The 13,959-nt window shown below is 45.5% G+C and overlaps 1 protein-coding gene across 1 annotated transcript; it reads left to right on the forward strand.

Annotated features, from left to right (window-relative positions):
• The first annotated feature begins 242 nt into the window (after positions 1-242).
• Positions 243-6,419, forward strand: BCL2L14 (BCL2 like 14). Its single transcript, XM_009816049.2, has 5 exons — positions 243-669; positions 3,135-3,299; positions 4,255-4,322; positions 5,351-5,623; positions 6,378-6,419. Exons 1-5 carry the CDS (start codon positions 243-245, stop codon positions 6,417-6,419), a joined length of 975 nt encoding a protein of 324 aa, XP_009814351.2.
• Positions 6,420-13,959: the final 7,540 nt, after the last annotated feature.

A 13,959-nucleotide genomic window follows, 5' to 3' on the forward strand; every position in this document is an offset into this window, starting at 1 on the left:
TCTTGTTCCCATTCTTTGATGGCCTTGATGGCCACCTGAGGTATTTCTCGAGAACTAGATTCTCTTTCTAGAAAACAGTGCTTCTCTGTCTCTTGGGTACTGCAATATTCTTCACATCACTGAGATTTATAAGGTGTTTGTTGAAAGATTTTGCAGAAATGTCAAGTACTGGTTGGTATTCATGAAAAACAGGCTGTTCCCTAAGCCATTAAAACTAAGAATATGTTCTTGCAGGAACCAAGATGTCTTCGCCAAATGATGTCAGTATGGAAGAAATAATGCTGGAAGATGATGAGCGAGACAGCATAGAATACAAGATCCTAATGGCCTACGCCCAGCGGCGGTTGTCTGTCAGTAAATATGGGACACTTCTGAAAAATGAGGCTAATGTGCAGAAATCATCATCCTTAATCAGGAGAAAAGTAAAGATTAACCATCAAAGGGATAAAGATGGACCAAGCCCAAGAATAGTTTATCAGGCTCCCATGATGCAACAGCACGGCAAAAAGCAACCGAAAACAAAATACTTGCCAGGATATTGCCTACCTTTACTCTGTGGCAGAGCAGAGCAGGAAGAGCACCCAGTGCACCAAGGTTGCATGGCACGTTGCTCCATTTCTGAGGCACAATGTAAGATCCTTCAAGAAGGGAATTCTCAGCAACAGACAAGCATGTCTTAGTTCTTTCCTTTTGCTGTTTGTCTTTAAATCTCTCTTTCTAAATAGCTTCAATGGCTGGTGCCCTGTGGAAAGGCAGGTGGAAGAAGGTGGTTTCTTTCACTTTTTGGTCACCTCTTATGCTAGCTCTATTGATTTCCAATTAGGAAGGCAGATTGCCAGATCTTCAGTAGTGCTTGCGCACACAAGATTCATGCCTGTGACTGGCTTTTCTGTTTTCCATCGTATGGTGGTAAGTATCGTATCGTTGCACAGGTTGGGTTTTTTTTCCCAAGCACTAGCTTTTTCTTTTTCATACCTGGTTAGAAAGAAAACATAAAACACTGGTCAGACTGAAGACCTCCACACTAACATCAAGGAAGAGAAGTTGTTTGAAGGCCCGCTCAGGGAGCTTTATCATGCGATAAATATTCCACACTAAAGACAGAAGTGCTCGATTCTGCTGAAACTCTGATGCCAAGCAGTTGGCAGTGACCAGCCTCAAGCACAGAGCAGCCCGTGTCTCCGGGCCACCTCTCATAACCCCACCATGTATCGTAAATGGAAACAGTCTTCCAGAGTTATCTAAGTCTCCTTTACACATTACTAGTATACTAAGTCTGAACCTGCCCTCCCATGTGTTGAAAGAAGAGGCTGTAAGTGGTTGTAATCCATCCGACATTCAGGGATCCCATCCACATGAACATCTTATACCCCAGCCCCCAAAGCCAACCCCACATCAGGTGCTGCACTGTAGGCAATGAGATTTTACCTTTTCTGCTCTGGATGATAACTAATAGCTTAACTTCTCATACAAGACCGAGAGAGGAGGATGAGGTATCCACATTAAGTTGCCATATACAGCATATGATAGGTTGCCATATTGTTTTCGTATACATAAGGTAGGGGGTTGTTTGTTTAATTTTTCCCAGCTTGATATGGTTGGTGTCACAGCAATTGCTCTCCCCCGTCCCTACATTTAAAGATATTTCTGAAAATCAACCATCACTGACTTCTCCAGCCTAATGCCCCATCCCTGATCGGTTTAACTGTCCTGGGCCAGCTCCTACCCACCAAGCCCATAACTTTTCCTGCAGCCAAATCCAGCTCTGTCTCTCAAGAAAGGGTCCCTGCCTCAGCCCGGTGCCTTTTGCTAGGGGGAAATAACTATAACTTTCCATTGTTTGGTTGCCAGGGACATATGTCTGCATCCAGATATCCATTTTTATGTCCGTTTTATTTTCACATTGCCAAGGAAAGTGCTCGAGAGTTTGGGTGCAATCACTTGATGGCCCTGACAATACATTGCCATGTTCCCTGCAGCATGGGCGGCAGCATGGCCTCGAGGTAAAACCTCCCCGTGCTGGGTGTTAACCTCCCTGGGAATCCTGCTTGGCTTCAAATCTGGGCTTCACCTGCCCTTCAGCAGATTGCTGGACCAATTCCTAAAACATTGTTATTATTATTTGTCACTTATACTGCTAGCAGCTGCACTGCAAGCTTGGCCAGGCCATTCTGGAGCAAATGGGGGTGCTTTTGGGGATTACCCATCTAAATCGAAGGCCTGCTCAATTTAAAGCCAGTTGCCTAATCTTAGGTCTCCAAAGTCATGAACAGCCTGATCCCCTTCCTAGAAGTTTAGCAGCTCCCTGACAAGCTCTGCAGGCAGACGAGGGGATGGAAATGTCTTGGGGTTGATTCACCAGCCTTGAAATGCAGTTTTTACTTTCTGCATTAACCCCTGCTGCCCTCAAAATAAACTGTGCTCATGAATTTTTTATGTTATGGGCCAGGCTGCTGCTGAGCTTGTCTCGATGTCTGCTGGTCATGCAGGAGCTGCCACTTGGCAGTGGTGGTGGGGAGATGGAGTTTTGCATCCCAAGCTCTGTGAGGCCAACTGTAAGGAAGAGCACCTTTTAGATGAAACAAACCTTGCAACAGCTCCTCCTGCTCTCTTCGCTATAGCAGGATGGCCATTGGAGTGCCCTCACTGAGCGATGCCTTCAGCCGGTGAGGGTCCTGAACAGGGTCATTACACAAGGTGGATAAAGCCAGTCCGGTTGCTGAGTTCTCCCAACGTTCATGTCTGCCTAATACAACAGTGTCAAGGACACGAGAAGCTTTTGTGCTAGAGGTGCTTCTGAAGTGAAGTGAAGTCTGCTTCTCCTATGCTCAGGATTAGCCTGTGAGAACAAGGAAAGAGCATTCAAATACACCATCTTTTCTGAATCTGGACCTACAGATGAACTAATCATGGGCAATACAACTAAGGTCTAAGATTCAAAGTCCTGTAGAGTATGAGTAATCAGCTATTACCAGCTGATCTTAAGCAATAGCAAAAGCCCAGCATGGGGAAATGTATCTCTTGGTATCCGCTGGGCACTTCCACCTCAGGGGGCACATAAGTGAGTAAATTACTGAATTATTTCCTGGAAAGATTAATTGCCTTCTTTATTTCCCATCCTCCTTCCCAATCAGGTGAAACAGCAGATGTCAACCACATTGCAGACAAACTTGCCAAGCTTGTTACTTCCAAATCCCAGGAATCTCCTTCAGATGGGTCATTCAAGATAATGCATCATGCCCCACGCCAGGAACAACACGATAGCTATCCTACCGTTGGAAGTGAGGGCAAGGAACAAGGTAAGGGTGAAGAATTTCATGCTCACAGGTAGTACGTCAGGTTGGGACTGCACACTGAGGCATTTCCTCTAGACGTGCTGAAGCACTTGGGACTTCTGCGGTAAGATGCTGTGAAGAAGGAAGTTTGCTCTGCTGGTTCTTCCTCTGTTGCTCACATTTCAGGAACTGCTCTTGCAGTCCTCTAACAAGTCCTGCCTGCTACTGCAATTAAAGGGAGCATCCTTAAAAATCCAAGGAGGTGTGACATGAGAAAAGGAGGATGAAGGCAGCGACTTAAGGTGACAGAGCAGTCCTAGGAGTGGCAGGGCTGGGGGCAGAGTAATACGTGGGGGCTCTAAGGCCAAAGACCAGTCATTGGGGCAATGAAGTCTTGGTCAATCGCTCTTCGGCGGTGGGACAACACTGTTCAACAATCTCTGTTGAAAGTCTGAACTGCTTGTCTTCCACGACGTCTGCAGAGATTTAATTTTAATGCATGCTTTCTAGGGATTTCTGGTTACAAGAGGGATCCTGCCATACGTGCATTTTCTTTAATCTGGCAAACCCAGAGTTTGTCCTAATGAGTTGCAGAAGGTGTAATTGGTAATGATGAGGGGATTTTTTTTCCCTAATTTTAAGTCCATTTTCATAGGCTTCTGCTAGCTGCTCTTTTGTTCTGGCTTGTTATCAGACACACCTCAAAGCCCAAAGGGCTGGCAATGGGATGTTAAAGCCCCTGCTCCTTCCCAAATTCTTAACTGGAGCAAAACATTGGGCAGGTGGAGGAATAGCATTGCTTACTCCACACAGACTAGAACAGTGAGCTTCAGCTTAAAGCCTGGATACACAACTCTCTGAATTTGCCACAAACTGGCAGCTGTTTTCATGATTAAGTGACACAAAGTCTTTTGCCATAGTTTGCTATCTGGATCCTACTAGAAGGCTGCAATATTTATGTTACTCTTTTCTTTAACAGATGAAGAAAAGATAATACAAACAATAGTTTCACTGTTAAGACAATCAGGGGACCAACTAGAAGAAAAGGTAACTCCTCCTGTTTTCAGGAGCTACACAGGCTAGAGTGCGAGAGAGAGATTACCCTTCTCTTGGGAGTGAATGTGTTGTAACCTAGCGCTCTCTGTCTCTATCCCTAACTTGTCTTTCCACATTTAGGGCTTTCTGAAACCTTCACCATTCATCCTGAAATCTTTCTTAAGACCAGAGGACTAGCAGAGATCTCTGTTGGCAGGTGGGAAGAAAGCAATAAAAACGTGCATTTCAAAGAAGAGTCACTTGCCTCATTCCCATTGAGTTTCATGGGATGTTGAACACTCGACTGATTCTGAGAAACTCTTGTGTTTGCATTAAATTTGGCATACAAGTTGTTCCCAGTGGAGGGAGAGAAACTCTACAGCTTTGAGAGTTGCTGTAGGGAAATAAATCTTCTGAGTGCATTTTGAAAGCCCTGCCTAAAAGCTATAGAAGAACCTCCGCGTGAGTCCATTAGCTGGAGTGGATGTTTTCTTTATTAAATATATAGGTACTTGTTCACTTTACTCCCTTCTTTAGCTGCCCTTTCTGCTCTATAAAGGTGTACTCCCACATGGAGGACATGCTCCTGCAGCACAGAGGTACCCAGATACAGTCAGAAGCATCACAAAGCCTGTGACTGAGCAGAAGGAGCTTAGCACGGCAGCTATTGCCAGCACTTCTCATAACCTTGCCTTTGCTGTCATCTTCCCACTGCTCCTGTATTCCCATGTCTCCTCACCTGCAGTTCTCAATATCGGTGTCACACTTGTTTTGCTTTCTCTCTCTCTGCTTCTCTCATTCAAATGCAAAAATACTGAAGATTTTTTTTTTTTGATGAAAAAAACATAGAGCCACCTCCAGAGCCTGAAGGAGCAGCTTTGCAGCGAGGTGTGGGGCTTGTGTGTCATCTCTTGCATTCATCACCACGATTAGACTATATTGCATGTATTACCTAGAGATGCTCTCCTTTCCCAATGAGATGGGGAAAGCAATTCCAACAAAAGCAGCTCAATTTAATGAATCCTTATTCTTATTTTCAGATCAAAAAGGACAGGGTTTTCTATCAGCATTTTAAAGACATGCTGTCCTACACCTTCTTCAAGAGGATCACAGATTTGTTCCTGGAGGATATCTCAGCAGATTCAAAAAGTGAGCCGGGAGGCCAAGTACAATGCACAAAAGTTGCCTTTACAATGGAAGTTGCCACCAGACTTACCGCTGTGGACAACCATCCTATGAACCTGGTCTTGGGCTTCGGATTAAAGTACCTCAGAGAACACTTCAAGCCGTGGATTCAGGACCAGGGTGGCTGGGTATGCGTTTTGCCTCCCTTGACTTGTGCATAGCCTAAGGCACCTGAAGCAGCACGCTTTCACAGAACTTAAATGAGCCAGATGCAAACCAAACCGCATATTCTTTAACACAGCGTGTACTCCAGCTGTGGAATTACTTGCTACAAGACATCTTCTATGCTGCAATTTTTTATTTACATAGGTCCACAAATCAATAGGAGACATTCATGGAGGGTTGTTAAGTATAAAACACCATTCCTGGCACAGACAGTCTCTCCACCACAAATAGCTGAAGGCTGGGAGAAACACCAGGAAAATTCACGCTTGCCCTAATCCTATACTTCTGCCTAGAATTGTGCTGTTGGCAGGTTCTGGGGACAGCATAGTAGTTCAGCAGTTCATACAGCCTGCCCTTATGGTGTGGTATGCTTCCACTGTCCCTGTACACAAAGGTATCTGTTTATCTTCATGATCCTCTTTCGAAGTCAGTTGTGCAAGGTGCTCTTTTCCCAGCAGTGGTGCTGAGCTGCTGCCCTTCGTAGCTCATTCACCTGGATGTGCTGGGAGGCACTTGCATTGGAGATCCTAGTCCTTTTGTGCTTCATGAAATGAATGGAAACATTCAGCAGCTGTACAACCTGTGTCCATTGGAATAGATAGCATGTGAGGTCAGGAAATCCTACTGGCAAACCTACTGACTGACCTCAGCAGATCTGAAATTAGGATGAGGGTCCTTATCGCTTTTATAATTGTAAGTTTTCTTTCTATGTTACAGGAGAAGGCTTTAACTTCACTGGATCAGGAAGAAGTAGAGTAATCGTGATTGAATTCATTCTTCAGGGTACAGGAGCCTTCAGTTAAGGAACACACAGGATCTTACCACAATCCAATGCCAGAATGACTAGTGGCTATGTATTTTTTTTTTTTCCATGGAAGACTGGAGTGTTGCATGGCTGAATCTAATGGGTACAATTGCACGTTCTTAAAGTCGGTATTGATGTAGAAGTGTTCTTCAGTGGATATGAAGGCACCTTCAACTCCCTGGAGCATTCAGCCCCACAGATAGTGATTTTAGGTACCTTTCTGAGTAAAGATGCTTGCCACTACTCCTGTGGATGGATGTTAAAGCGTAGACTGCTGGAAAATATCAAAGTATGCAATCAAGAACAACTGGGCAGTGATCAACCATCAACCAAGTGAGACAAGTGCTGCCAGCTTTGTGTGGTTCATAGGGGTACCATCTGTTATCAATTCCACAGTCCCTTGTTAGAAGACATACCTACATGCTGCTATCACTTTCCTCTCTCTCCCACTGCCTCCTTCTCTGATTAGATTCTCCAAAGTGTTGATGCCATTTTATACTTCTGAAAAAGACTAAGGTTAATGAGGGCTTTTTACTCCAGTGCTTTCCCCATTCCCAAGAGTGAACAGGCTCTCTGCCTCTCAGTAAGATACCCTTCCGTTACGGGGGCTCATTCTGTGTGTACGTTAACTACAAAGATTGCACGAAGAAATTACTAACAAATAATGAATTTGAATGAAAGTGATAAAAAGCATTTTAATTGGATGTATAAAATATGCAATGCTATCAAAGATCAAGTATTTTTCTAATAAACCTTAAACTTTCAACTCATGCGTAGCAAACTGCCTCTGTTTGGACACGTATGTGCGAAACAAAAGACGGAGAAGGTGGAAGCAAGTTACCTTTGTTTCCCTTCTTCAAGGGAGTTAGGAAATAGTTGATATCTCTCTAGACTGTAAATCTAAGATTCCCTTAGTTTTAAGAACATCCACTCTTTCTGATCACATCAGATGTCCCCAAAGGGGGATGATTTGTGGGGGAGAAGCAAGAACTTACTCAAAAGTTCAAAATATTGTTGTTCTCCTCCCATCTTTCTCCAATATCTTTTTCCTATGGAAGAAAGTTTGTGAGGCGTTGCACCCCCCCATACATAGGAGGCTGCTGCTTTATTATAAATTTGATTGGTTTCTGAAGCAGGCTTGTTAGCTAGATCTTGGCTCTGAAGAACTGTATCTGATTCCATTTTAATTACACTAAGACTAGACTCGGTCTGCTAGCCTACACCAGTTTGCCATTAGTTGGGCGCTAGCTTAGGGAAGTCACGTTTTTTATTTTCTCTGCTTGAATAACAGTCTGTTATTTAGCGAGGTGCATATTCTGTGTTTGTCAGTGTGGTTGTCCAGCTGAAGGTTTAGCAGCCCTAAACCCACACCTGTCCCTCATCCCCAGTTTGGTACCTCAGGGCCAGTTTCATGCCAAGAGCAAAATAGACCATCTTGAATGGGAATGCGAAAACTAGCCATCTAAGAAAAGATATTCAGCTGGTTTTTATTTTCCTCTGGGCTGTTAAGAGGGATTTTTTTTCAGTAGCAGTAGGGGCCAGCACAGGAACTCAGCCAAGTGAGCTGTTTCTTATTTAGTCATTCTTACATTTGTCATCTGCATCAGTTAGATTTTAAGAGCAATCTACTCCTTTTATGGCAGGGATCTGTGGTAACCTCCTTGCTGGAACGATGGCTTTGGTTTATTCTAAGAGCAGTCAGCAAGGCTGAGCACCGAGCTGTTGCCACTGCTGCTGCCTGGCATGAATTAACAAAGCTCTACTACTGGCTCAACCAGTCTTTGTCTTGCTGTCTTTTTTTAATCTGCGATGACTAAACTAGCAGCAGACAAACGCGCGCGTTTTGGGTGTGTATGGAAGTGGAAGGGATGTTGTGAGGGAAGGTGACTGGCCATACCTTCGTTTTACATTAATCTCTCACAAGGCATCTTTGTCTGTGTTTAGCTGTAGGAGCCTCTGGTGCCAATTTGGGGTGTTACTGTAAAAGATAGAGAGTTTTACTGTTAAAACAAGAAGTGTGACTTGGAATTTTTCTCATTGTGTATCTACCCAGGTCAGCATCACGCTATTTGTTATATCAGCAAGTTTAATTTCAAAATGAGCTGACTTTACTGTGCGTTAAGGTTGCAACAACAGAGTTTAGCCCTGTGCAGGAGATGCTGGGATTTATTTTGCAAGGATGCTAGAAGTATCCTGCAGCTGCCTTCTGCGCTGTGTTAAAGGGAGCCAGTCCACTGGGGCAGCCTGTGTTAGCACCCGGGAGCTGCCATCCCAGCCTAACGTCACCCTCCGAGAACCGGGGCTCCAGCAGCGAGTGGGACCTGCCCCGGCTGCCATTCCCCGGCGCAGCTAAAGGCATCAGGTGAGAAGATCCCACTGTCCACTTGCACACGTGTTTGCACAGAGGCGCTCTGCCTTGGCTCGTGGGTGCAGCGTCCCTTGCTCCCGTGGGTAAGCGGGAGGCAGAAATAGCAGAAAACAGCCTGGAGCCTTCGCCCAAACCTAAACATTTTACTCGTCCGTTACTTACCTTTGCTCCAGCTCTCAGAGGGTTAGATTTCTTTCAGCTCTCAGGAAATACTGGCAAATCCAGTATTTCTCCAAAATAGGCTGATGAGGCATATGGAGGCATCCTTGGGTCTTCTCACCGCATCGCACATTCTCCGTCTTTTTAAGCTGATGCTCCTTTCTCTCCTTCCCACAGGTGAGGAGGGTGCTACCAACACATACATTTGAGTAGACAGAAAAGCAGCAGGTGGACAGAAAGCGAGTTGCAGCGAAACGCCGAGGGGAATAGCTCAATAGACACCATTGTCTGCAAAGCGGATTTACTGCCTATGACTTGTCTGCTGTAGAGGCTCACAATCTGGAACAAGTTCAGGGTTAAAAGTTCACAGCTGGGGCGTTGTGTGTGAGTGAAGGGTGAGAACCAGGCAGAAAACATTAAAGCTGATTGTCTTGCTTGTTTGTTATCTGCAGCTGTGATGCTCTTGCCAGGGATGGTGTAAACCCCAGAAGCGAGACAGAAATTCTAGCTCTGTTGCATGATACCTAGCACAGCAGGTTGTGGGGTGGGGTTAGGAGATGTTCTGGGATTGGAGCTGCTGCGACCCATCCTAGTCAACCCACAGAGAAGGTTTCTCCTGTGTCCCACGACTCGCTCCACTGCGTGTCTACTGCAGCCAAAGCAGAAAGCTTTTTGCTGTGCAGATGCAGAGATGATGCATTTTCCGCCCTGGGGTGGTAGAAATGATGGGTTGCAAAAAGATTTCTTGCTGGAGTCAGCATCTTTGCTGACTGATTTGATCTCTATGCTGACTTTCATCATAGTCTTCTCCTCGTCTTTCTACCCCAGGGTCACTTTTGGCAGATCATGCCACACATGGCTCTTTTCTCTAAGGGGAAGCTCAGATGCTTCCGAGCCAAAGCTAGCGTGCTAAAAGGGAAACCACCTGAGTCCATCACTGGGTGCCGGAGGGAGATGGGACTTAACTTTTTAGAAGTTAAACACCCAAAAAGTGGAACTATCTGCCATGCCAGTGGTTCTGTTTTAGATATTCATTACACATAACCCCAATGGAAAATTTGGGTTATGCTTATGTTATCTTCCCTAGGGATCTGAACCTGGATTTTCTTGCACGCCAGCTAGCTGTTCTAACCCCTGGCGATGTGGATAATACTACCACTTGGGTAATATCACCAGCATTATCCCCTCTGCTCCCCCCAACCTGAAGTGATATATCCAGGGAAGCATCTGCTAGCTTGGTCCTGTTTGCTAAACAGGGAAGAGGACAGCCTGTACCAAGAAGCTCATCACCGCTCAGACTGAGGGCTCTGCCCATGCCTGGTGGCAGAAATGCAGGCAAGTATGGGATGGTTTTTGTTAAGCAAGGCCTGAAGGAAGTCTCTGGTGGTGCCAGCGGTGCCTAAATATTCAGCGTAGGTGCCTGTAGTGAAATTAAAATCTTTTGGTGGGTCAAGGCTCTAGGACCAGCCAGAGGCAGGGTTATGAACCGTACTGGGATACAGGAAAATTACACACACGCTCTGTATTTAAAATAGCTGAGCATGCCTGGCTTCAGCTGGCTTGGGTTTTTTTTTACTTTCATCAAACTTGTGTGTCTTTGCATCTTGGGAAAGGTGCCTTGCCTTCCTGTGAGCACCTGGGTTACAAAGATTTTCTGTGGGGTGGGGGATACGGGAATTGCTTCAGGCATTGTCATCATGTGAAGCATCAGAGAAAAGGTGAGGGTGACCTTGTGACTGACCTTCTCTGGCAAAGCTGTGGAAGGCTGTTAATAGCAGCCAAGTCTTGTGCTTTGCCTTGCCAACCACAACATCAAATAGCCCTGAGTGAGCTTCTCAACCTCTCCTAGAAAAACCCTGAAAGATTAACCCCCTCAGGTGGTGTTCTGGGGTTTTCGAAATTGTTGTGGAGGCTGGGTGTCATATTTGCCTTCTGGATTTTATCCTTTCAGGTCAATGCAGGTCACTTGATTACTTTCTCTCCAGAAGCAGGAGAGCGAAGGCTTTTAACGGAAAGCTGAGCTCTCCGATCCCACCCTCTCTAGGAGCTGGAGACTAAGAAAAATGCTGAATAGTATGTAAAAGCCACAGCACTTAGACTTGAAAAATACCAGCATAATTAGAGATGAGGTGTCTGTAGCAGAGATGTATTCCATCGTGCTGATCTGTAACTTCTCTGTACAACAAAAACACGCTGCACAGACAGACAAATTCCATGTTTTTTTCCCAAGCCAGTGCTCACACAAGGAAAGCTCAGCTCTTTCCGCAGGAGTGGGGAGCATTCGCCACCACCCGTACATAGCCTGTCCCGCTGCTTTGATCTGTTGTGCAGAGAGAACCCCTTCAGCCACTCACTGCCTCCCGGTTTGCATCCATCCGTATAAAGGCATCCATCTGTATCCCAGTTTGAGGTACTGGGGTGATTATTACCAAAATACGGGACATTATTTGTTCCACTGTGGCCAGTCCAGGGTAGTTATTGCTGTACCCTCCCAGCTCACAAAGAAACCTGTGAAGGTTGCTGACCAAGAGAGGTCTTGCGCAGGCTGAAGTGGTGGGGACCTAAGCGCCCGCAGAAAAGTCCCATATTTAGCCATAAAAGGGCACAGGTTAAAAAAACCCCAAAACCTTAAAAGTTCAAACACCCGACTCCAAGCCTGAAACCCAGGCTGGATATCTAATAGACCTCAGAATATCTATTAGACCCTGGGTCCTCCCTGAAAACGGATTTTTGCCCATCCGGAGGGGCAGAGCGCACAAGCCGGAGGAGGTCGTGCCGGAGGTGGTTCGGCTACGAAACGCACAGGCCCATGGAAGCATTCGCCCGGCCCAAATCCGCTCCTGTTTTCAGGGGCTGTGCCCAGCGGTACCACCCCCTCCACCTGCTCCCCCTTCCCTCGCCGCGTCCCCGCAGGTGAAGAGCAGCCGGGGCGGCGGGCCGGCCCTACCGAAGCAAGGAGGAACCTCGCGCCCATTAAGTGAAACTCGCCCTAAAAACAATAACAAACACACAAGCGATGTCGGCGAGCCAGGAATTTGCATGTGCTCGGTCGAGCCTTAGCGTGAAGCGATGTGTAAAAGTATTAGCAAGGAACAGGGCAGAGTTCAGCACTGAGGTCAGCCCTCTGCTTCTAATTAAGGCAAGGAGGAGTCAGGAAAGACAATATCCCATTATTGAGTGGGTAGTGCCTGTCACGTTAGATGCAGCGCCTGCATTCAATTAAAGGAGGCAAATTAGCCTTTAGTGCCAGAAGAAAAACCAAAATGAGAGCCAGTTTGATGGACCAAAATTAAATGTGAGACAGGAAGAATTTATCATCCCCACAAAAACATTTGGAATACACACTGGAAAGAAACTTCAAGAAATCCATGGAAATGCTTTGAAGGGGAGTGACTCACAATCACTTTGAAGGCTAAGTTTTCTTTTTACTTTCTGCTTTTGAAAAAGGTTTTAAGATTCATAAACTGTATTTTGCTCCAAGTGGGGGGGCCTGGGATAACTTTCTTCTCCCCGCTCCCCCAAATGCTACTGAGCAAACTGCTTATCCTCTTTGCTTACCACTGGGCCCTTGAAGGGTGGTGCTCAGCATCCCATCCTGGGCACCCGTTTGTAACCCCGGCAGCGTGAAAAGCAAGCGGGCAGTTACGCGTTGACGCTGCCTTCTCTTCTCCTGCTTGGACAGACCATAGGACAAAGCGTAGGAAAATACGCAGATACGTCCGCGTGGATACGTACACCCGGGTCTCTCGTACGGGGAAGAGGAGGAGGGAAACCTGCAAAACACTAATTACCAGCATTAAATGGTCTGCTTGCCCCACCACTACTAACGTTGTTCAAAAGAAAGGGTTGGAAAGTATCGTATTATTTTACCTACAGACAGTGACTCAAGCAAAGCAAGCTGAAAACCGCGATGGGAACAAATTTGCTGTTAATACTACGCATGTGAGTTCGCAGTTCATTCGTGAGAATTCCGTACGGACATTATCAAACATCTCAGCTCTAAAGTAAGTCGGCTCATTACCTTCTGGCCTCGGGGTCCCTCTTTCTAGCAGCCCAAGGACGGATGAAGATTGGCTCTCTCACAGCTATTGCAATGTTGAGTGTTTTGCTGTAGCTGTTCCCAAGAAGGATGGGCTGTCAGCTTCTTTGTGCACGTACCAAAATAAAAATATACATAAACCCAAAAATCCAGTGTCTGTGGGTTTTTCTGAAAAAATTGCAATGAAAACAAGTGGAGGCAGCTGTAATTACAAATAGTGTAGGGAGCTCTTCTAGGTATATAAAAATATCTATTTTTTAATATATATAAAATATATTAAAAACCCACAAAGATGTAAAAGATATATCAGATCACTGAACCTATTCTGTCCGGAAGGAACCAATGTAGAAATCATTAAATATAAAAATAACATCACAGTTGCAATGCAGCAGTAACAGATAGAGGGAGAGGAGCAGATTCTTCCTCTTGATACTGCATGTGAAATTCAATTCCTTCTAAAGACGTTAAAACTTACAAGTAGCAAAGCACCTTTGGGCAGAAAGGAGGGATCTTCATATTTAATACGATCCTTGCTTGCACTGCTTTTTTACTCCCCCTCAACTCTTCCATGTCACAAAATAACACAGGAATAGAAGTGGCCAGGGATCATTCCAAATCTGAAGTGGTCTCACGCAGCTATGCAATAAAGAAGAGCATCTTGCCAAAAACAAAATGAAAAACCAGCCCAAACCCTTCTCTCTGAAACAATCTTTTTCATGACTTACAGTTGGCTCCCAGCAGCATGCCGGAGTCCGGAGACCAAATCCACCAAGTCCCTGCTTACAGCAAGAGCAGCTAATCGTGCACAACGGCAAGACAAAGGGCAGGTAAATTGGAAACAAATGTTGGAGAAATCCTGTAGTAAATGATGAGTCTGAATCGCCGAGCCCTCTTAGCTCTACAGGTGCTTTGCCCTTTGCCTTGTACA

Source organism: Gavia stellata, chromosome 4, assembly GCF_030936135.1.
Source record: "Gavia stellata isolate bGavSte3 chromosome 4, bGavSte3.hap2, whole genome shotgun sequence".
Classification (NCBI taxonomy): domain Eukaryota; kingdom Metazoa; phylum Chordata; class Aves; order Gaviiformes; family Gaviidae; genus Gavia; species Gavia stellata.

Bases quoted from the DNA above. Each gene is read 5' to 3' on its own strand.
- BCL2L14 (XM_009816049.2), top strand. From the start codon at position 243: ATGTCTTCGCCAAATGATGTCAGTATGGAAGAAATAATGCTGGAAGAT. The intron at 3,300-4,254 runs GTAAGGGTGAAG...TTTCTTTAACAG, and splicing joins AAGTGAGGGCAAGGAACAAG to ATGAAGAAAAGATAATACAA. The intron at 5,624-6,377 runs GTATGCGTTTTG...TCTATGTTACAG, and splicing joins TTCAGGACCAGGGTGGCTGG to GAGAAGGCTTTAACTTCACT.